At 48.0% G+C, this 23,804-nt stretch overlaps 1 protein-coding gene across 2 annotated transcripts in view; it reads right to left on the bottom strand.

Annotated features, from left to right (window-relative positions):
* EEF2K (eukaryotic elongation factor 2 kinase) overlaps positions 1-23,804 on the bottom strand; it is an 80,320-nt gene that overhangs the window by 34,494 nt on the left and 22,022 nt on the right. For both annotated transcript variants that reach the window (XM_032242913.1, XM_032242914.1), the window contains exons 3-6: positions 8,163-8,263; positions 5,602-5,662; positions 3,756-3,793; positions 3,126-3,297 (exon numbers count right to left, since the gene is read on the bottom strand). In XM_032242913.1, coding sequence (XP_032098804.1) covers positions 3,126-3,297; positions 3,756-3,793; positions 5,602-5,662; positions 8,163-8,263 — 372 coding nt within the window. The remainder of the gene's footprint in view (positions 1-3,125; positions 3,298-3,755; positions 3,794-5,601; positions 5,663-8,162; positions 8,264-23,804) is intronic.

Genomic DNA, 23,804 nt, shown 5'->3' with positions numbered 1-23,804 from the left:
GATGAGGCACCAGCCTACCCCAAGCCACCCACCAATGCAGGACCTCCACACAAGTGAGACAGACACTATTTCATGTCTGCACATATTTGTGGGTTTGTTTGCTAAACAACTTAGACTATGCCTTACAGTAATACTGCGAATTTGGGAAAATTTCTGAATTTCACCTCTCTGTGCCTCAGTTTCCTCACCTGCAGAGAGGGTCTCAGACTCAGCCTGTGAATTAAATTTGTTGATGCAAAAAGGATCCAAGCAATGTTTGCTTTTGCTTTATTTTATATTTTATTTTTCTGAGACAGAGTCTCGCTCTGTTATTGCCCAGGCTGGAGTGCAGTGGCACAGGCTTGGCTCACTGCAACCTCCGCCTCCTGAGTTCACCTCTGCCACAGCCTCTCGAGTACCTGGGACTACAGGCACCCGTCACCATGCCCAGCTAATTTTTATATTTTTAGTAGACACAGAGTTTCACCATGCTGGCCAGGCTGGTCTCGAACTCCTGACCTCAAGTGATCTGGCTGCCTGGTCTCCCAAAGTGCTGGGATTACAGACATAAGCCACTGCACCCGGCCACTCATTTTATTTTTATCAGGAGCCACAATTCTAGAGAAATATAAAGCAACCTCTAAACAGCAATTATCTACCTGAAGTGGGAAATTATAGGGAACTTTGACATTCCTTGCTGAATTTTTTTTTTTTTAATGAAGTCTATGTTTAATTTTGTACACAGAAGAAAATCTACAAATAGTGCATATGGCTTGTAAAGTAGAGTAGGAGAGATTAAGGACTCTAGCTTGTATCTCTTGCCCTGTTACACAAGGACTCACCCTTGGCCCCCATGTCCCCTCAATGCCACCTCTTGGGAGGATCAGGTCCCAGGTTTCCCAAGGAAATGACCATCCAGGGAGAGTGGGTCACCAGACAGGCAGACAGCAGCTGCAGAGGCCGAAGGGGTCCGGATCTGAGAGCACAGAACTTGCTCCAAATGAGGCCTCAGTTGGTTCTGAGAACCAGCCTGGGGGGGAGGCAGGAAGGGGCGGTTCTCAAGAGGGTTCCACCCCAAAGGCTGGTTCCATTCCTACAAGAAAACCTACAGCATGGCCACCTGCTCAGCCAGAGGGCTCCCTGGGCGAGGGACAGTGGCACAGCCACAGCAGACAGCCAGCACCTCCTCAAACAACCACACCCCTCTCCTTCCCTTAAGTCAACCCCATTATTATTATTATTACTATTTTGGGATGGAGTCTTGCTCTGTCACCCAGGCTGGAGTGCAGTGGCACAGTCTTGGCTCACTGCAGCCTCTGCCTCTCTGGTTCAAGTGATTGTCCTGCCCCAGCCTCCTGAGTAGCTGAAATTACAGGTGCGCACCGCCACACCGGCTAATTTTGTGTTTTTAGTAGAGACGGGGTTTCATCATGTTGGCCAGGCTGATCTTGAACTCCTGACCTCAGGTGATCTGCCCACCTCAGTCTCCCAAAGTGCTGGGATTACAGGCGTGAGCCACTGCACCTGGCCTACCACATTATTCTTTACTGGACACCTAGGTGCCAGGAGACAGCAGTGAACAAGAAAAAATAAAATCTCTGCCTTTAGGGGAGAGAAGCACCCAAAATATTAACTAAATGAATGACACACTAACTGCTCCGAAGAACAGAAAACAAAAACCAGAATGACGTGGCAGAGGTGACAGGTGGAAGCACCGCTTCTTGCGGGTGGCCTGAGACAGGGTGGCTGAGGAGGTGACACAGGAGCTGAGACCTGAATTACATGAAGGGTGTGTCTTTATCAGCAATGAGAAAATGGACTAATACACATTCCCAGCTCTTTTCTTCTGCTTTTTCTTGGGAGTCTCTCCTTTTCCAGTCTTGGTCCCTGTGATCTGGGTGAAACACCTACATTCCTAGCTCTAAGGGCAGGCATGTGGCTTGGGTGTGCCCACTCTGCATATTCCCACGACTTGGCCACTGTGATTGGCTCAGCATTAGGCATCTGCCCTAATCAGAGCCAATGAAACCCAGCTCTGAGACTTTTATTAGAACTTCTGGGGAAATAGTTGTCATTCCAAAAAGACCTTGGGCCTGCTGGGGGCCAAAGTGCTACCACAAATGCAGAGGCTGCCTGAGAATGATGCCAACCCAGAAGAACACTCAGGCCAGAGATGGAGAAGATCCTGACAACCTCAGTTTAATCCTGAATCCAGCCATGCCTGTGTGGCCAGCATTATTTTTCAGATACATAAGACAACGAATTCCCTTTTTGGATTAAGCAGTTTGAGTGGCTTTCTGTTGTTTGCAAACAAAAATCCTGACTAATAGATCCCATCTGTAATTGAGGATAAAAACATTCCAACCTTAGAGCTCTGTTTTTAGGAATAAATAACCTGAGACAGGTGCAATGGCTCATGCCTATAATCCCAACCATTTGGGAGGCCAAGCGGGGCTCCTGCTTGAGGCCAGGAGTTGGAGACCAGCCTGGGCAACATGGCAAAACCCTGTCACTACAGAAAATATAAAAATCAGCTGGGCATGGTGGCGTGACCCCTGTAGTCCCAGCCACTCAGGAGGCTGAGCTGGAAGGATTGTTTGGGCCCACAAGGTTGAGGCTGCAATGAGCTGTAATCATGTCACCGCACTCTGGCCTGGGCAACCAAGAAAGATCCTGTCTTAAAAAAATAAATAAATAAAATAAACGATGTGGTTCATCATGCTCAGTAAATTGTGGTTGTTATTAGCTACTATTAAGAAGGTGAAAGAGACCAGGCATGGTGTCTCACATCTATAATCCCAGCACGTTGGGAGGCCGAGTCAGGCAGATCACCTGAGGTCAGAAGTTCGAGACCAGCCTGGCCAACATGGTGAAACTCTGTCTCTACTAAAAATACAAAAATTAGCCAGGCACCTATAATCCCAGCTACTTGGGTGGCTAAGGCAGGAGAATCATTTGGACCTGGGAGGTAGAGGCTGCAGTCACACCACTGCACTGCAGCCTTGGTGGGAGACAGAGTGAGACTTCATCTCAAAAAAAAAAAAAAAAAAAGAAAGAAAAAAGGAAGGTAAAACATGGTCCTCTTTCTCAGACACTGTGCCCAGCTGCCCTGGCATGAAAAGGGGGCAGGTAGCAGGGCCACACACCTGCTTGGGGGGCTTGTGCCGATTATACTCCTCCCCCCAGAGCTTGGCCTCCATCTGTAGACGCACGTCCTCAAAGTACACATCGCGGTCCACGGGCTCGATGTAGCGTTTCGCCACGTAGTTGGAGGCTCCCTTCCACTGCTGGGCGTGCAGGAAGTTGGAGAGCTTCTTCCTGCGGGGAGAGGCAGCAGGGGGCCTACCTGGGCACTCGGGGATTCACCAGGGACACAGCCCTGGTCCTCAGGACAGCGAGACCCTGTCCGACCTCGTTGGCTGGCTGGCGGCAGGAAGAAAATGCAGACGGTAGGAAGGACTTCCCCACCCCTCTACATCCTTCCAAGAGCTGGGATGGGGAGATGAAAGGTCACTATTAAAGGTCCCCTATCTCGTTTCCCTTGACCTCCAACACTAGGGCAGAGATGAGTGGGGTGTTCCCTCTTCTTCCCGAGCCCATCTTCTCAGCCAGGCCCAATGTGTGGCCTGAGGGAGACCAGATGGAGAGAAACCTGGGCTACAAGAAGGCAGAGGCCCCTGGATCCATTCCTTGGCTAAAAATGTCCCAATGCCTCAGCTCTTAGGAGCCTGGGGAGACTCTGGGGAGAACACCAAGAGCCAGGCCGAGTCACTTACGTCCGGAAGCACTCCCTCATCGCTCCTCGGCCGAAGGGCTGAAAGACACCGCACAGAGAGTTATCAGTATCAGTCCCCATGCCCCACCCAATAACGACCCTAAGTCAGGAGGCACTCCCTTTGCACATCACCCATCAAATGAGTGCCCTGGGCCTCATCTGAATCCTGAAATCCCCAGAGCTCTCCCTTGTATGTCTCAGCACCAAAGCCATAGAGGCCTTCCAACCTAGAGGCTGCCAGAATGACAAGGACACCCCCTCCATTTCTCCACCCCAGCTAAAGAAAAAACCCCACGGGGGCAGGGTGCTGGGGGAGGGACAGTGCATCTCAGAGGATGTTTTCACAGCCCTGACTCTAAGAGAAAAATGGTGGAGATAACTTACGTGCCCAGCAACAATATGCTGGAAAAATCAATCAGGTCTATTCCTTCAATGAAATACCACACAGCAATGAAAACCAATGCAAAATGTTGACCAAAAGAACCCAGGGGCAGGCTTATGCCTGTAATCCCAGCACTTTGGGAGGCTGAGGCGAGAGGATCGCCTGAGGCCAGGAGTTCAAGACCAGCCTGGAAAACATAGCGAGACCTTCCTCTCTACAAAAAATTTTTAAAACTTGGCTGGGTGTGATGGTGCATGCCTGTAGTGCCAGCTACTCGGGAGGCTGAGGTGAGAGAACTGCTTAAGCCCAGGAGTTCAAGGCAGTAGTGAGCCAAGATCATGCAAGACTACACCCCAGCCTGGGCAGCAGAGCAAGACACTGTTTCTAAAAAAGAATACCTGTTGGCTGGGCACAGTGGCTCACGCCTGTAATCCCAGCACTTTGGGACGCCAAGGCAGGTGGATCATGAGGTCAGGAGTTCGAGACCATCCCGGCTAACATGGTGAAACCCCGTCTCTACTAAAAATGCAAAAAATTAGCCAGGCGGGGTGGCTTATGCCTATAGTCCCAGCTACTCAGGAGGCTGAGACAGGAGAATCGCCTGAACCTGGAGCTTGCGGTGAGCCGAGATTGTGCCACTGCACTCCAGCCTGGGTGACAGAGTGAGACTGCGCCTCAAAAAAAAACAATAATACCTGTTGTATGCCCCACTTATATGAAGTTAAGAAACAGGCAAAAGTAATTTAGGGTGATAGAATTCAGAGTGGTGCTTACCCTGGGGGTATGGGAGGAGTGACCGAGAGGGGCTTGAGCAGACTGGCTGCCTTGTTTGCTAATATGGGTGCTGGTAAGGCAGTGTGCTCATTTTGTGAAAACTCACCAAGCTGTACACTTTTGTGTGTATATTGTATATTACACTAAAGCAAAGCTTCACAAAGCAATCCTTACTCTCAATATGTAGGAAATACCTATTTTCTAGCCTTTTATCTTTTTTTTTTCTTCAAAAGGCTGGCTGTGGCTGGGTACAGTGGCTCCCGCCTATGATCCCAGCACTTTGGGAGGGGGAGGCAGGAGGATCATTTGAGCCCAGGCGTTTGAGACCAGCCTGGGCAACACAGTGAAACCCGTGTCTCTACAAAAAATAAAAAGATTAGCCAGGCATGGTGGTGCGTACTTGTAGTCACAGCTACTTGAGAGGCTAAGGTGGGAGGATGGCTTGAGCCCAGGAGGTCAAGGCTGCAGTGAGCTGTGATCGCGTCACTGCACTCCAGCCTGGGAGATAGAGTGAGACCTTGTCTTAAAAAAAAATGCTGGTTGCAACCAATAAATCAACAGTAACGAAGAATCCCCCAAAGTTACAAAAACTAAATAAAGTGGGAGTGGGAGGGAGGGGCACACAGACCAAAGTCAGCTACAGAAAGTCTCTGCTCAGCCCTGTCCCCACCGGGCTCAAGGCCCTGCTCACCTGAGACGCCATCTTGATCAGAACTTCATCGTCCACCCATTCCCCGGTGACTGCGTTGTACCTGCAGAGACCCGCCCGCCCCAGGGCACAGCGTCCGTCACATGGTCCTGTTCCTTATGGGCTAAAGGCCAAAGACCCTTCTGGGCTCCCCACTGGCTTTAGAACCAGCCCACCCTCCACCATGGCCCGAGGCCCAGCCAACCTCCTAGGATGGGTTGTAGACACTGTCCCTCTCCCCCAAGTCTCAACACACCGGTCTCTGTCCCTTTCCTCAAACCCCCTGTTCCCTCTCCACCATGTCCCCCATTTCCATATCCCCAGCACTCATTGCTGTGCTGTTTGCTGGCTTGTTCCATATCTGGGGCCCCCACTAGACTGTAACCCCACAAAAGCAGACCCATGTCTTAGTTACCCAGGACCTGGTGCGTGTGGAGGCTTAATAAATACACATGGTGGATGAATGACTGAATAAATGACATCTTTTTTTTTTGAGATGGAGTTTCATTCTTGTTGCCCAGGCTAGAGTGCAATGGCATGATCTCAGCTGACGGCAGCCTCCGCCTCCTGGGTTCAGGCGATTCTCCTGCCTCAGCCTCCCAAGTAGCTAGGGTTACAGGCATGTGCCACCACACCTGGCTAATTTTGTATTTTTAGTAGAGATGGGATTTCACCATGTTGACCAGACTGGTCTCAAACTCCTGACCTCAAGTGATCTGCCTGCCTTGGCCTCCCAAAGTGCTGGGATTATAGGTGTGAGCTACCACGACTAGTCTTCTGTAACCTTTGTAACATCCTTTATATTAACCAGTAAATGGTAGTAAGTGTTTCCCTGAGTTCTGTGAGCTGTTCCACCAAGTTAATCGAAACCTGGAGGGGGTCATGGGAACCCTGATTTACAGGTGGTCAGAAACACAGGTGAAACCACCGAGGGCTTGTGATCAGCAGTGGAAGTGGGGGGATCAGCAGTGGAAATGGGGGACGGTCTTGTAGGACTGAGCCCTCAACCTGTGGGATGTGATGCTATCTACCTGAAGATGGGTGTCAGAATTGAATCAGGCTGTGCTCGGTGGCTCACACCTGTAATCTCAGCACTTTGGGAGGCTGAGGCGGGCTGATTACCTGAGGTCAGGAGTTCGAGACCAGCCTGATCAACACGGAGAAACCCCATCTCTACTAAAAAACCCACAAAATTAGCCTGGCGTAGTGGTACATGCCTGTAATCTCAGCTACTTGGGAGGCTGAGGCAGGAGAATCGCTTGAACCTGGGAGGTGGAGGTTGCGGTGAGCCGAGAAAGCCCCATTGCACTCCAGCCTGGGTGACAAGAGCGAAACTTGTCTCAAAAAAAAAAAAAAAAAAAAAAAGAATTGAATTAAATCAGGATACACAATTAGAAATTCTACTAATTCCTTCAATTAGAGGAACTGAATTAGAGGCACATCTGCTGGTGTCTACTGCAGATTTGATTACTCGCTTGTGGGCAGGGAGAAACCTCCACACATTTTAAGTTCACAGAAGCATTCTGGGTTATAGGAGTACAGTAGTGAAATTAAGTTTGTTTTTTCCACCTCAGGCAGAGAGAGCTTGGAGAGGGTTCTGGGAACATTTCCATCTCTTCTTTCACAGAGTAAATCAGCCCCTGGGCCTGGCCAGGCCACAAGTCTGCCCGGTGGAAAGCGCCTCAGCTCAATGGATCCCTAAAGTCTGAAACCTCCCTCCGGGCTGAGGAGTTCTTAGCTCTAGTTGGAGGCCTCCCTGGGTCCACCCCTCAGCTGGGGAAGACTCCAGAACACCCCCGCCTTCGTGAGAACAGAGCCTGATGCCTCTACCAGGAAAAACAAGCAGAGGCTTGGCGGGTTAACCTCCTCTGGGCTCAGAGGGAGAAAAGCTCTTCAGAGCTGCACACTTGGCACCAGCAAGCACAGTTGATGCTTGAATGACATGGGTTTGAAGTGCGTAGGTCTGCTTATAAGTGGACTTTCTTCAATCAATATATTGGAAAATGTGTTAGAGATTTGCCACAATTCTATTTTTGAGATGGAGACTCACTCTGATGCCCAGGCTGGAGGGCGGTGCGCTATAACGGCTCACTGAAACCTCTGCTTCCTGGGTTCAAGTGATTCTCCTACCTCAACCTCCTGAGTAGCTGGGATTACAGGCACTCGCCACCACGCCTGGCTAATTTTTGTATTTTTAGTAGAGATGGGGTTTCGCCATGTTGGCCAGGCTGGTCTTGAACTCCTGACCTCAAGTGATCTGCCCACCTCGGCCTCCCAAAGTGCTGGGATTACGGGTGAGAGCCACCACACCTGGCCAGAGATTTGCAACAATTTAGAAAAACTAGCTGAATCTAGCCTGCCTAATAGGTACCTTATTAGAACCACAGTAAGGATTCAGTGAGGTAATGCACAGAGCCTTAAGCATACATTAGCCCTCCAATATTAGCTGCTCTTATGATTACTCCCTTCTCCTGACCCCCAAGAGTACTTAGGCCTCCTGATTGGGAGCAGACGCTGGAAGTACAGCCCCGGCGACTCCTTGAGACCCCAGATAAGCTGCTGACCTGTGTCGTATAGCACGTTCGGTGGCAATGTCTTCGAGGTGGAACTCAGCCCACGGGTCCGGCATGTGCTTGGCCTTCTCGATCGCGTGCTTCCAGGCTTCCTATGGAAGGCAAAGGGGAAGGTAGGAACATCTGGCTCAGGTCAGGGGCTTGGGGACAGCGCAGGCTCCTCCTGCTCTGTTATTTCCTCTGGAGAGGCAGACAGCATCAGGACAGAGAGAGACTCCTGTCTAGTAGCCTATCAAGAACCCAGTCCCCAAGACAGCCTATCGGTTCTCATGGGCACAGCCTCCCTGTGGGCAGAAATGGCACATCTTAACTATACAACACTTGGAATCAAAGAGTTGAAAATGAAAATAAGATACCATTCTCCCATTCAGGCTGGCAAACATTTCATCATTTTACACACACGCACACGCACACACACACACACACACACACACACACGCACACGCATATAAACAGAGTCTCATTCTGTCACCCAGGCTGGAGAGCAGTGGTGTGATCTTGACTCACTGCAACCTCCACCTCCCGGGTTCAAGCGATTCTTATGCCTCAGCCTCCCAAGTGGCTGAGATTCCTGGCTACTTTTTGCATTTTTTTCGTAGAGAAAGGGTTTCACCATGTTGGCTGGTCTTGAATTCCTGACCTCAAGTGACCCACCTGCCTTGCCTCCCAAAGTGCTGAAATTACAGGCACGAGCCACCATGCCCAGCCTTTTTTTTTTTTTTTTTGGAGACAGGGTCTCTCTCTGTCACCCAGGCTAGGGTGCAGTGGCGCAATTTTGGCTCGCTGCAACCTCTGCCTCCCGGATTCAAGCGATTCTCCCACCTCAGCCTTCTGAGTATCTGGAACTACAGGCACATACCACCATACATGGCTAATTTTTGTACTTTTTGGTAGAGATGGGATTTCACCGTGTTGGCCAGGCTGGTGTTGAACTTCTGAACTCAAGTGATCCAACCATCTCGGCCTCCCAAAGTGCCGGGATTACAGTAGGTTGGCAATTGTTTAAATGAGATGAAACATTTTAGCAAGTGCTGGTCTGGATATCAGGGAAAGGGTATCCTCACACACCATCAGAGGGTATAAAACTTTTCTAGGCAGGGCGTGGTGGCTCACACCTGTAATCCCACCATTTTGGGAGGCCGAGGCAGGTGGATCACCTGAGGTCAGAAGTTAGAGATCATCCTGGCCAGCATGGTGAAACCCCATTTCTACTAAAAAAGTACAAAAATTAGCTAGGTGTGGTAGCAGATACCTGTAATTCCAGCTACTCAGGAGGCTGAGGCAGGAGAATCGCTTGAATCCAGGAGGCAGAGGTTGCAGTGAGCAGAGATGGCACCACTGCACTCTAGCCTGGGGGAGAAGAATGAGACTCCATCTCAAAAACAAAACAAAACAAAAAAACTTTTCTGAAAGGCAGTATGGCAATGCTGAAAACTGAAAAAAAATGCATTCCTTAATTCTGACCCAATAGATATAGATCCGGTTCTAAGAAAGCAACCAATCACATAGAAATGCGAACACGGGCCAGATTCGGTGGCTCACACGTGTAATCTCAACACTTTGGGAGGCCAAGGCAGGGGGATCACTTGTGCCCAGAAGTTTGAGACCAGCTGGGCAACATAGTGAAATATCATCTGGATAGAAAAATTTTTAAAAAATGTATGCCACTGCACTCCAGCCTGGATGACAGAATGAGACTCTGTCTCAAAGAGAGAGAGAGAGAGAGAGAGACACACACACACACACAGAGAGAGAGGGGAGGGGAGAGGAGAGGAACCAATCACATAGAAATACGAACATGGGCCAAGTACAGTGGCTCACTCATGTAATCTCAGCACTTTGGGAGGCCGAGGCAGGAGGATCACTTGTGCCCAGGAGAGGAGAGGAGTGTGCAAGCATATATGTACAAAAAGCACCGCTGTGATCAGGCAAAACCGAATTCAGTCCAGGAGTTCATCTGTGCAGAGTGATTAAAACACATTTTAATTATATCAATTTAAAAGGCTGCACTTGGGCCGGGTGGTGACTCAAGCCTGTCATCCCAGCACTTTGGGAGGCCGAGGCAGGTGGATCAAAAGGTCAGAAGTTCAAGACCAGCCTGACCAACCTGGTGAAATCCCATTTCTAACAAAAAATAAAAAAGTTAGCCAGGCATGGTGGTGCAGGCCTGTAATCCCAGCTACTCAGGAGGCTGAGGCAGGAGAATTGCTTGAACCTGGGAGGCGAAGGTTGCTGTGAGCCGATATTACACCACTGCTTTCCAACCTGAGCAACAGAGTGAGACTTGGTCTCAAATAAATAAATGAATGAATAAATGGCTGCACTTTGGCCAGGCGCAGTGGCTCACACCTGTAATCCCAGCACTTTGGGAGGTCGAGGTGGGCGGATCACCTGAGGTCAGGAGTTCGAGACCAGCCTGGCCAACATGGTGAAACCCTGTTTCTACTAAAAATACAAAAATTACCTGGACGTGGTGGCATATGCTTGTAATCCCAGCTACTTGGGAGGCAGAGGGAAAAGAATCACCTCTAGGAGGTGGAGGTTGCAGTGAGCCGACATCATGCCATTGTACTTCAGCCTTGGTGACAGAGGGAGACCCCATGCAGGAAAATTCATCGTGTACAGCAGCCCTGTTTCAGGGTTGCTAGCATCCTGGCCTTCCCTAACTCTGTGCCAACAGTGCCCCCCACATCATTGTGATGACCCAAAAGACCTCCTTTTTTTTTCTCTTCCTAGCAGACATACATTGCTGAGATTCAGAAGACCCCCCAAATCTATCAAAACCTATTGAGAGCGGCCAGGTGTGGTGGCTCACACCTATAATCCTAGTACTTTGGGAGGCCGAGGTGGGTGGATCACCTGAGGTTAGGAGTTCGAGACCAGCCTGGCAAACATGGTGAAACCCCGTCTCTACAAGAAAGAAAGAAAAGAAAGCACCCAGCCAGTTGGGTGCATGCCTGTAATTTCAGCTACTTGGGAGGCTGAGGAGGGAGAATAGCTTGAACCTGGAAGGCGGAGGTTGCAGTGAGCTGCAATCGGGCCACTGCACTCCAGCCTGGGTGAAAGAAAGAGACTCTGTCTCAAAAAAAAAAAAAAAAAAAAAAAAAAAAGAGTCCAGCTTCCCATGGACTCAACCCAAAAAGGGCTGCACCTCATCCCTGGCCTGAGCCCCTCACTGGGTCCTGCTTAAAATAGAAGCAGCTCAGGTTGGGGAGCTGGGCTTTCTAATACACACACGCAGCCCAGGCCTCTCACTCCTTTGGGCCTTTGTTTTTTGGGCTTTTGTTTTATTTTGCTTTTTAAATAGGGTCAAGGTCTCTTTGTTGCCCCGGCTACGTGGCAGTGGTATGATCATAGCTCTCTGCAGCCTCAAAACTCCTGGGCTCAATTGATCCTCCTGACTCAGCCTCCCGAGTAGCTGGGACTACAGTTGTGTGCCACCATGCCCAGCTAATTTTTTTACTTTTTACTCTTCAGAGATGGGGGTTGCACTATGTTTGTGCCCAGGTTGGTCTCGAACTCCTGGCCTCAAGTGATCCTCCTGTCTTAGCCTCTCAAGGCACTAAGATTACAGATGTGAGCTGTAGCACCTAACCTGCTGGGGCTTTTTTACCTCTGCAAAGTTCAAAAAATAAAGCCTATAATTCATTTCTACTATTTTGGTAGATAATTTAGGCTTAATTTAAAAATTGAAAATACGGAAGACAAAAGTCAAATCCACCAAATGTTGTCCACTGGAGTGACAGTCAATGCCTTGGACTAATTCTTTTCCAGATCTCCATATGCTTTTTTTTTTTTTTTGAGACAGAATCTCCCTCTGTCACTGAGCGAGGCTGGACTGCAGTGGCGTGATCTCGGCTCACTGCAACCTCCCGGATTCAAGTGATTCTCCTGCCTCAGCCTCCTGAGTAGCTGGGATTACAGGGGTGAGCCACCACACCTGGCAAATTTTTGTATTATTAGTAGAGACGGGGTTTCGCCATGTTGTCCAAGCTAGTCTTGAACTCTTGACCTCAGGTGATCTGCCCACCTCGGCCTCCTAAAGTGCTAGGATTACAGGAGTGAGCCACTGTGCCCAGCCTGCATGCATTTTTAAATTGATTGGTATCATACGGTAAAATAAAATTTACCTCCTTTCAGGAGAGTAGGTCAATGGGACTTCGTGCTTTATTTAGTGATCTTAATACCTTTTCTGATTCCAAAGTATGATCTGTATCACATAGAAACTACAAGCACTACAGAACTCTGATAAGAAAGCAGAAGTCCTCCCTAACCCACTTCCTCTGAAAACCACAGCTGACCGTTAATATAGACATTCCGCAAATTTTTTTCCTATGCCTCTGTGAACACAAACACGTATTTAAGAGCAAATGGGACCAGGCTCGGTGGCTCATACCTGTAATCCCAGCACTTTGGAAGGCCAAGGTGGGCGGATCACAAGGTCAGGAGTTTGATACCAGCCTGGCCAATGTGGTGAAACCCTGTCTCTACCAAAAATACAAATATCAGCCGGGTGCAGTGGCGGGCACCTGTAATCCCAGCTACTTGGGAGGCTGAGACAGGAGAACTGCTTGAACCCAGGAGGTGGAGGTTGCAGTGAGCCAAGATCGTGCCACTGCACTCCAGCCTGGGTAACAGAATGAGACTCTATCTCAAAAAAAAAAAAAAAGAAAGAAAAGAAAAAGAAAGAGCAGTTGGACCACACCACACATTCTGTTGTACATCTGACTTTTTTCTTCTTAATGCAAGATCTGGGACATCTTTCCATGTTATATGTGCTCTGAGTGACCTCATTTCATTTCCAGAGCTGCCAGATATACAATTACATAAATGTACCTTATTTGTCTAACTTCTAGTTGAATAATATTTGGATTCTCTCCAACATTTCCTAGTACAAACAGTGCTGAAGTGAACATCTTCTTATCCAATCTTTGTGTGCATGGAAGATCTTAGTAGGAAATATTTTTTTTAGAAATGTAACTGCTGGATTACATTTAAAATCTAGAAATGACCGAGTTCTCCACCAAAATTTATCCTAAGTTATACTCCAAAAAGCAGCAAACAAATCACTAAAATTTTTTTTAGCACAGACAGTACATCAGATAACTGTAAAATTTACAAGTTTTTGCATTCTGCTTTGAGAGTTACATAATAATCTACTGTATACTTTACTGTTATTGACTAAACTATTCACCATTGCTCTCCAACGTTAAGACTTCAAGCTTGTCACTGATTGTTACCTGTTGTAAATAACTCCACAGCACATACATGTATATCTAAAACATTTTTCTGAGTTTCAGTCCCTGTACTTTTTTTTTTTGAGATGGAGTCTTGCTTTGTTGCCAGACTGGAGTACAGTGGTGTGATCTTGGCTCACTGCAATCTCCACCTCCTGGGTTCAAGCAATTCTCCTGACTCAGCCTCCTGAGTAGCTGGGACTACAGGAGCGCACCACCATGCCCAGCTAATTTGTATTTTTAGTAGAGATGAGGTTTCACCATGTTGGCCAGGATGGTCTCGATCTCTTGACCTCGTGATCTGCCCGCCCATCTCGGTCTCCCAAAGAGATGGGATTACAGGTGTCAGCCACCACTTCCAGCCGCTATGCTTTTTTGTTAAAGACACAAGTTCTTGCTCTGTCACCCAGGCTGGAGTAAGTGGTGTGATCACAGCTCACTGCAGCCTCAAACTCCTGGGCTCAAGTGATCCTCCTGCTTCAGCTTCCCAAATAGCTGGCATGACAGGTACGTGTCACCATGCCTGGCTAATTTTTTAAATTTCTGTACAGACAGGGTCTTGATATATTGCCCAGGCTGTTCTTGAACTTCTGGACTCAAGTGATCCTCCTGCCGCTGGGATTGCAGGCATGAGCCACCATGCCCAGCCCAATCTCTGTACCTTAAAGCACCACAGTCTCAGTTTATATTCCAGCTGCTGCAAAGAGCAGGGACAGCACTAAACCTCCACCTGTCAGGGGAGCCTGCAGTGCTGAGAAGTCAGCAGGCCACCCTTCCAAGCAGGTCTGTACAGGTACCCTGTTCTCTGCCTGAGACACACAGCTCTCTGACAATGTCTCTCTCAAATGACTCCGCCACTCCCTAAGCCACTGACAGGGGCTGTCCCCATTCAATAAAGATTAGCAACAGAAATTACCTCCTGGCTGGATGCTGTGGCACAAAGCACAAAACAGTCCAGGAGGAAAGTACTGCAGAATTAGAGGGAGTGGTACTTCATAGGGTCACATTACTTTTTCCATACCCAGAACGGAGTCATGCCAAACCTTATCGGCAACAGGTGGGATTAATGCAACTGACTTTTTTTTTTTTTTTTTTAAGCACAGTATAAAAAGTCCTGTACTAACATTCACGTCCGTTACTCTATTTCCAGCCCACCACCGACTGGCTGTGGGAACCTCTATTTCCTTGTTTACAAACAAGGATAAAGAAGGTTTTAGCTGCTGGTGGTCTACATTTTTTGTGTTCCCTGAAACCAGGGTAGACACACTTCCACCAAAAACAGTGGCTCACTGGGGTAGCAGTGCTCATTAGGGTGACCCCTGTCGGAGCTGGAAATCGCCAGTAATATGTTCCCATCAGGAGACGAATGAAGGCAGGTACTACCACCTTTAAGAGTCACCTGGCAGTGGCTATGAACCTTCTTCTGCATGGACTTCTGACCCATTCCTATCACCTACCAGGTGTGCCCAGGTAAGCTGGTCCAAGGATGTCCAAGTTGCTTAAAAAAATTTTTTTTTGAGACCAGGTATTACTCTGCTGCCCAGGCTGAAGTGCAGTGGTGGGGTCACAGCTCATGAAGCCTCCAACTCCTGGGCTGAAGCAATCCTCTCACCTCAGTCTCCCAGGTGGCTAGGACTATGGGTGTGCACACCATACCCAGCTAATTTTTAAAAACTGTGTGTAGAGATGAAGGTATCACTATGTTATCCAGAGTGGTCTCGAACTCCTGGCCTCAAGGTCAGCACTTATGTTATAAAGATCAGGCAGTATGAACAAACCACCAATCTGCAGGGGGATGATTACCTACACTTGGTATACTCAAAACAAGATGTTAACATGGGCGATTTCTTTTCTTTTCTTTTGAAACGTGGTCTTGCTCTGTCATCCAGGCTGGAGTGCAGTTGTGTGATCTTGGCTCACTGCAACCTCTGTCTCCCGAGTTTAAGCAATTCTGTCTCAGCCGCTACAGTAGCTGGGATTACCGGTGCATGCCACCACACCTGGCTAATTTTTGTATTTTTAGTCAAGATGGGGTTTCAATATTGGTCAGGCTGGTCTTGAATGCCTGACCTCAGGTGATCCACCCACCTTGGCTTCCCAAAGTGTTGAGATTACAGGCATGAGCCACCTCACCCAGACTGGGCAATTTCTAAGACCTATTGTTTGGGGGAAAAAAAGCAAGTTACAGAACAATATTACAGAACAATACAAATGCTATGATACCACTTACAGGTGGAGGAAACCCACACATCAATACTACAGATTTTCTTTTCTTTTTTTTTTTTTTTTTTTGAGACGGAGTTTCGCTCTTGTTACCCAGGCTGGAGTGCAATGGCGCAATCTCGGCTCACTGCAACCTCCGCCTCCTGGGTTCAGGCAATTCTCCTGCCTCAGCCTCCTGAGCAGCTGGGATTACAGGCACGCGCCACCATGCCAAGCTAATTTTTTTGTAGCTTTAGTAGAGACGGGGTTTCACCATGTTGACCAGGATGGTCTCGATCTCTTGACCTCGTGATCCACCCGCCTCGGTCTCCCAAAGTGCTGGGATTACAGGCTTGAGCCACCGCGCCCGGCTATTACTACAGATTTTCTAAGGATGTGTGTATCTGTAGACATACACACAAATATATATTTATATGCAAATGCATAAAAAGAGGTCTGAAAAGTAACTTATATGAAACTAATCTAATGCTTATCTCTAGGAATAGAAAGGAATGAGAAGTTGCTCAAGAAGACCTCAGTTTATCTATGTTGTTTGCATTCTTTTTACAATGAGAATGCATTTAGGTATTGCATGTGTAAATCAAAGAAACAAAATCACTGGGTTAGATGTGTTTGTTTGTTTTTTTTTGTTTTTTTTTTTTTTTTTTTTTGAGACAGGGTTTCACTCTGTCACCCAGTCTAGAGTGCAGTAGTGCAATCATGGCTCACTGAAACCTCGACCTCCACCTCAGCCTCCCGGATAGCTGGGCCTCCAGGTACATGCCACCATGCCTGGCTACTTTTTTGTACTTTTGTAGAGATGGGGTTTCACCATGTTGCCCAGGCTGGTCTCGAAGTCCTGGGCTCAAGTGATCCACCTGTCTTGGCCTCCCAAAGTGCTGGGATTACAGACATGAGCCACTGCACCTGGCCAGGTTAAATGATTCTTAAGGCCATGCCAGCTCTAATATCCTCTAGTTCTAAGGATTCTAGAACTCAGTTGTTGAGTAGGCTAATCATTCTTACATAGCACAGAGGGCTATGGGCTGGGTGCAGTGGCTCATGCCTGTAATTGCAGCACTTTGGGAGGTTGAGGCAGGCGGAGCACTTGAGGCCAGGGGTTTGAGACCAGTCTGGCCAACATGGTGGAATCTCCTCTCTACTAAAAATACAAAAATTAGCTGGGTGTGTTGGTGTGTGCCTGGGCACCAGCTACTTGGGAGGCTGAGGCACGAGAATTGCTTGAACCCAGGAGGTAGAGGTTGCAGTGAGCTGAGACTGTGCCACTGCACTATAGCCTGGGCAAGACAGCAAGACTCTGTCTCAAAAAAACAAAACAAAACAAAACAGAGGTCTGTGGATATTTCATAAAAAAGGAAAATATAACCCTGGCTATAGAATAGAAAGGCTGTGGTTCTTCAAAGTCTGAGACTACAAAATAAAAATAAATAAAAGTGAAATAATAATAATTGTACACCAGGAAGGGGGGATGGAAATATAATTGTAGTAATAATAATATACTTCCTGGAGTAAGCCGGGAGTGAGGGTGGAGTGCCGGCAATGTGTTTGCAAATGTTTTGGGACACAGGGTGCTACCACCATTGCTTACATTTTTATATTACTGTTATTATTGCCATCATTATCACAGTAATAAAGTTCTCTGGATCTTACATGATGACACATCCAGTGACTCACCCAGGCCTTCTTCTGGAAACATCACCTGTTACAGTCACTTCATGAATGCTACAAAATCATTTTTTTCCCCATCATCACTTCTGTAGACTTTACTAAGCTCAGAAGTCTAGGCAACGTGATGAAACCCCGCCTCTACTAAAAATACAAAAAATTAGCCAGGCATGGTGCCGTGCGCCTGTAGTCACAGCTACTCGGGAGGCGGAGGTGGAAGGAACGCCTGAACCTGGAAGCTGAGAAAAAAAAAAAGAAAGAAAAGAAAAGAAATACAACTCAGAGACAGCCCAACTACTCTGCTCTCCTGGAGAGCAGTAATGGGCTTTACCAAAGTCAAGGGCTGGAATAAAAGAAGCAGGAAGAGGTGGGGGAACAAGGCGAGGCTCTAGGACAGGAACAGGGCAACAGTGGTGTGTGGTGACCACAGTCTATGCCACATGCACTCAGAGGTTTGGTACAATTATCAGTGGAACCTGGCATGGAATACACCAGCAAAAACCTGGAAACCAGGCACAGTGGTCATGCCTGTGATCCCAGCAAACTGGGGGGCCAAGGCCAGAGAATCACTTGACATTTGGAGTTCCAGACCAGCCTGGGCAGCATAGCAAGACCCCATCTCTATGAAAAAATGCAAAAATTAGCCAGGCGTGGTGGCACATACCTTTAGTTCCAACTACTCCGGAAGCTAGGGTGGGAGGATCACTTGAGCTCAGGAGGTCAAGTTTACAGTGATTGTGCCACTGCACTCCAGCCCGGGCAACAGCATGAGACCCTATCTCTTAAAAAAACAAACTGGCCAGACGTGGTGGCTCATGCCTGTAATCCCAGCACTTTGGGAGGTCGAGGAGGGTGGGTCATGAGGTCAAGAGATCAAGACCGTCCTGGTCAACATGGTAAAACCCCATCTCTACCAAAAATACAAAAATTTGCCCTGTGTGGTGGTGTGTGCCTGTAATCCCAGCTACTCGGGAGGCTGAGGCAAGAGAACTGCTTGAACCCAGGAGGCAGAGGTTGCAGTGAGCTGAGATGGCGCCACTGCACTCCAGCCTGGACGACAGAGTGAGACTCGTCTCAAAAACAAAACAAAACAAAAAACCACAAACTGGAAACTGCCTAAGTAACCCACAAGGGGCAATGCTTAACCTGTGGTGTAGCCATACAATGGGCTGACAGGATTCAAGATGCCAGATCCATATTTACTGATCTGAAAAGACATGATGATTTGTTGTTTGCTGAAAAAAAGCTGGTTACTAAAGACATGGGTAGCATGATCCCACAATAGCAACAAAAAGTCCATATTTATTTGTGTATATTTAAAGTGAAATAGAATAAAGTCTGAAATATACACTAAGACCTTAGTAGCAAAATATCTGCACTTTGTTTTCTTTTTTCTTTTTTTTTTTTGAGAAAGTCTCACTCTGTCTCCCAGGCTGGAGTGCAGTGGTGCAATCTCAGTTCACTGCAACCTTCGCCTCCCGGGTTCAAGCAATTCTTGTGCCTCAGTCTCCCTAGTAGCTGGGACTACAGGCGCGCGCCACCATGCCCGGCTAATTTTTTGCATTTTTAGTAGAGACGGGGTTTAGCCATGTTGCCTGTAATCCCAGCCACTTGGGAGGCTGAGGCAGGAGAATCGCTTGAACCCTGGGGCCGAGGTTTTGGCGCGCCGCAACCGTGCCACTGCACTTCAGCCTGGGCAACAGAGCAAGTCTCTGTCTCAAAAAAACAAAACAAAACAAAACAAACATTATTCTTTTTTTTTTTGGGTAACATGAGTGAAACTCCGTCTCATGTTACCCAGGCTGGAGTGCAATGGCGTGATCTCGGCTCACCGCAACCTCCGCCTCCTGGGTTCAGGCAATTCTCCTGCCTCAGCCTCCTGAGTAGCTGGGATTACAGGCACGCGCCACCATGCCCAGCTAATTTTTTGTACTTTAGTAGAGACGGGGTTTCACCATGTTGACCAGGATGGTCTCGATCTCTTCACCTCGTGATCCACCCGCCTCGGCCTCCCAAAGTACTGGGATTACAGGCTTGAGCCACCGCACCCGGTCTACAAACATTATTCTTAGTGAAAGAAGCCAGACATAAAAGGCCACATGTTGTATGATTCTCTGTCCAGAAAAGGCAAGTCCAGAGAGACAAAGCAGGCTGGCAGCTGCCTGGGGCTGGGTGGGGTGTGGATATTATAGAGGGTGATGGCTAAGGGGTATAGAATTTATTTTTCTGTGTAAAATGTTCTAAAAGTGGTTGTGGTTATAGATACATAATTTTAGGAATATACCCAAAGCTTCTGAATAGTACATTTTAAATGGGTAAATTATACAGCATGTGAATTATATTTCAAAACAGCTGCTAATTTTTTTTATTTTTTGAGATGGAGTCTTGCTCTGTCGCCCAGGCTGGAGTGCAGTGGCCTGATCTTGGCTCACTGCAACCTCCTGGGTTCAAGCGATTCTCCTGCCTCAGCCTCCCGAGCAGCTGGGACTACAGTTGCACGCCACCATGCCTGGCTAATTTTTATATTTTTAGTAGAGATGGGGTTTCACCATATTGGTCAGGTTGGTCTCAAACTCCTGACCTCAGGTGATTCGCCTGCCTCGGCCTCACAAGGCAATCATTATTCTTTGATCACACTGTCAGAGCCTCCCTCAGTGGGTTACAAGTATGAGTGTAATCACCAAAGTTGGCCAAACAAGGGCATGGGAAGCAAGTGTATCCACCCATGATGGGGGGCACATACAACGGTGTCACCTCTTTGAGGAGCAACCGACAACACCTATCCCAGTTTAAACACACAAACCTTTTGCCCAGCCAGTCCACCTCTTGGGGGTCCTCTGGTGGGCACACCCATGCATGGGTGCAAAGACACACGCATAAGGAAGCGCTGTTTGTGGCAGAACAAGACTGGAAATAACCCACATACCCTACAAGAAGGGGCTGGCTACATTTACTACGGTGCTTCCAACAATGAAATGACATTCAGATATTAAATTACCAACAACAGGCCAGGCATGGTGGCACACACCTGTGGTCTCCACTACTCAGGAGGCTGAGGTGGGAGGATCACTTGAGCCCAGGATTTCAATGCAGTGAGCTATGATCACATCACTGCACTTCTGCCTGGGCAACAGGCGGAAACCCTAACTCAAGAAATTTTTTTAAAAAGGTGATCTATGATGTGGAATGATCTCTGAGATAGTTTCAGGTCAGGAAAATATTTTTGAGTGGGGGCAGAGGAGAGGGTCTTGCTCTGTCACCCAGCCTGGAGTGCAGTCGTGCAGTCTTTCACTGCAACCTCTGCCTTCCGGGTTCAAGTGATCCTCCTGCCTTAGCCTCCGGAGTGGCTGAGATTACAAGTGCATGCCACAACGCTTGGCTAAGTTTTTTTGGTATTTTTAGTAGAGACGGGGTTTTACCATGTTGGCCAGGCTGGTCTCAAACTCGTGACCTCAGGTGATCTACCTGCCTCAGCCTCCCAAAGTGCTGGGATTATAGGCATGAGCCACCACACCCAGCTGAAAATTTTTAAAAATAAAATTTCCTGGCCAGGCTCGATGGCTCTCGTCTGTAATCCCAGCACTTTGGGAGGACGAGGCGGGCGGATCATAAGGTCAGGAGGCCTTAGCTTCCTGAGTAGCTGGGATTACAGGCACCCACCACCACGCCAGCTAATTTTTTTTATGGCGGCTGAGGCAGGAAAATCGCTTGAACCTGGGAGGTGGAGGGTGCAGTGAGCTGAGATCACACCACTGCACTCCAGCCTGGGCGACAGAGAGAGACTCTGTCTCAAATAAAATAAATAAATAAATAAAAATTTGCACCTTAATAAAAAATTTAAAACAGGTATTTGCTCCCTATGCTTATTCTAGAAAATGTAGAAATGACAGAGAAGGAGAAAAGGAACACAGGCCCCCCTAATCCCATGCAAAGGCAATCCCTGCTGGCCTGGTGATGTGCTTCCCTCAGGCCTTGGCTGTGTGTGTACGTGCGAGATTCGCAGAGTTATAATCATACTGTATTCTCTTTAGATTTAACTCTGGGGCAGAGGCACTTTCCCACGTTATCATAAACTCTGTAAACGTCTTTGGATGACTGCCTGATATTCTATGGAGAGGGCGGCCCCCTGAATGGTTCTGTCACATCTCCAGGACAGCTTGGGCAGAAGGCTGGGCTTGACAGTGACACAACCTGATGTTTTGCAGTCCACACCCAGTACCTATTGGGTGTGTTCCCTGGAGCAAGGCCAGCGGGCCATTTTGGTTCAACAATCCAGGTTGCCAGTTCACAGTAAGTTAAAAAGAAACACTTAGGTTTACGAAGTGCTGGGGGAACAAGGGTTGGAAAGCTGAGCTGTTCTCTCCCTCCGGAGCCACCCCTGGCAACACTAACCCAGCAGAGCCTGCTTTCGATAACCTAGAAAGTGGGCAATGAGGCCAGGTGTGGTGGCTCACACCTGTAATCCCAGCACTTTGGGAGGCCAAGGTGAGCGGATCACAAGGTCAAGAGATAGAGATAATCCTAGCCAACACGGTGAAACCCCATCTCTACTAAAAATACAAAAATTAGCTGTGCATGGTGGCACACACCTGTAGTCCCAGCTACTGCATAGGCTGAGGCAGGAGAATCACTTGGACCCAGGAGGCAGAAGTTGCAGTGAGCCGAGATCATACAACTGCACTCCAGTCTGGGCAACAGAGTGAGACTCTTGTCTCAAAAAAAAAAAAAAAGTGAGCAATGAAGTGCCAACTCCTGTCCACACACAGTCAAACATTTTACCAATTTCTACTATGCTGGACCAAGGGAAAGGAGGTCACATCAGACAGCCCTAGCCTTGCAGTCAGGCTGTGACTCAAACAAAGAATGACACGGGAGAATGACTCACGCACATAAAGGTCTGCTAAGAGCCCCCAGGGAAGGCAGAGGCAAAAGCCAGGAAAAGTTGTCTTCAGTCTGGGTTCTGGGCTGGGTGCAGTCGTTCATGCCTGTAATCCCAACACTTTGGGAAGCTGAGGCAGAAGGATTGCTTGAGGCCAGGAGTTTAAGATAAGCCTGGGCAATGTAATGAGACCCTATCTTTTTTTTTTTTTTTTTTTTAATAAAGACGGGGTTTCATCACGTTGGTCAGGCTGGTCTTGAACTCCCGACCACAGGTGATCCGCCGCCTTGGCCTCCAAAGTGCTTGGATTACAGGCGTGAGCCACCACGCCCGGCCTGACCCTATCCTTAAAAAAAAAAAAATTGGCCGGGCGCGGTGGCTCAAGCCTGTAATCCCAGCACTTTGGGAGGCTGAGGCGGGTGGATCACGAGGTCAAGAGATCGAGACCACCCTGGTCAACATGGTGAAAACCCGTCTCTACTAAAACTACAAAAAATTAGCTGGGCATGGTGGCGCGTGCCTGTAGTCCCAGCTACTCAGGAGGCTGAGGCAGGAGAATTGCCTGAACCCAGGAGGCGGAAGTTGCGGTGAGCCGAGATCACGCCATTGCACTCCAGCCTGGGTAACAAGAGCGAAACTCCGTCTCAAAAAAAAAAAAAAAAAAAAAAAATTGAAAAGTTAGCCAGGTGTGGTGGTGCATGCCTGTGGTCTCAGCTACTCAGGAGGCTGAGGTGGGAGGATCATTCCAGCCCAAGAGTTCGAGGCTGTAGTGAGCTATGATTGCGCCACTGTACTCCAGCCTAGACAACATAGCCAAGACACTGTCTCTAAAATTTAAAAAATAACAACTGGGTTCTGAAGGAGGCAGAACTGTAATTTTCATAGACCAAGACATCAGTTGAAAGAGGTTTTATTAGTCAGGGGCATGAAAAAGGGAAGCCCATTCCAAGAGCTTCCAGATGTGTTTGGGTGGAGGGGTTGAACAGAGACCAGAAGGCTCCCGGAGGGACCTACAAGACGCTCCCATCCTAAGTGATGACTTTTTGGGGTTTTTTTTTTTTTGAGAAGAAATTTTGCTCTTGTTGCCCCCAGGCTGGAGTGCAGTGTTGTGATCTCGGCTCACTGCAACCTCTGCCTCCTGGGTTCAAGCGATTCTCCTGTTTCAGCCGCCTGAGGAGCTGGGATTAGAGGCATGCGCCACCACACCCAGCTAATTTTTGTATTTTTAGTAGAGGCAAGGTCTCTCCATGTTGGTCAGGCTGATCTTGAACTCCTGATCTCAGGTGATCCACCTGTCTTGGCCTCCGAAAGTGCCTACAATCCCAAAGTGGGATTATAGGTGTGAGCCACCACGCCCACCCAGAAGTGATGAGTTTTAAGAAGGGGCTATTTATCAATTTATTTGAGACAGGAAGTTACCTGGCTATTTTGCTTTATTTTTCTTTTCTTAAAAACATCTTTTTCTCCACACAAGTAATACATATGTGTACTTTAAAAGTTTAAAATGTTTAAAATACTTACAAAGACCCCCTTAATGGTACCTGTCCCCTAGAGGGAACTGCCAGTAACTACTGGGTGCAAACTTCCCTTCAAACAGTTTTTGCTATGCAGATACCCATATATGTGTAG

This window comes from Sapajus apella, unplaced genomic scaffold (assembly GCF_009761245.1).
Source record: "Sapajus apella isolate SASKATOON/1434 unplaced genomic scaffold, GSC_monkey_1.0 scaffold51, whole genome shotgun sequence".
NCBI lineage: Eukaryota > Metazoa > Chordata > Mammalia > Primates > Cebidae > Sapajus > Sapajus apella.
The sequence above is the reverse complement of the archived record's forward strand: the minus strand, read 5'-3'. Positions and strand labels throughout refer to the sequence as shown.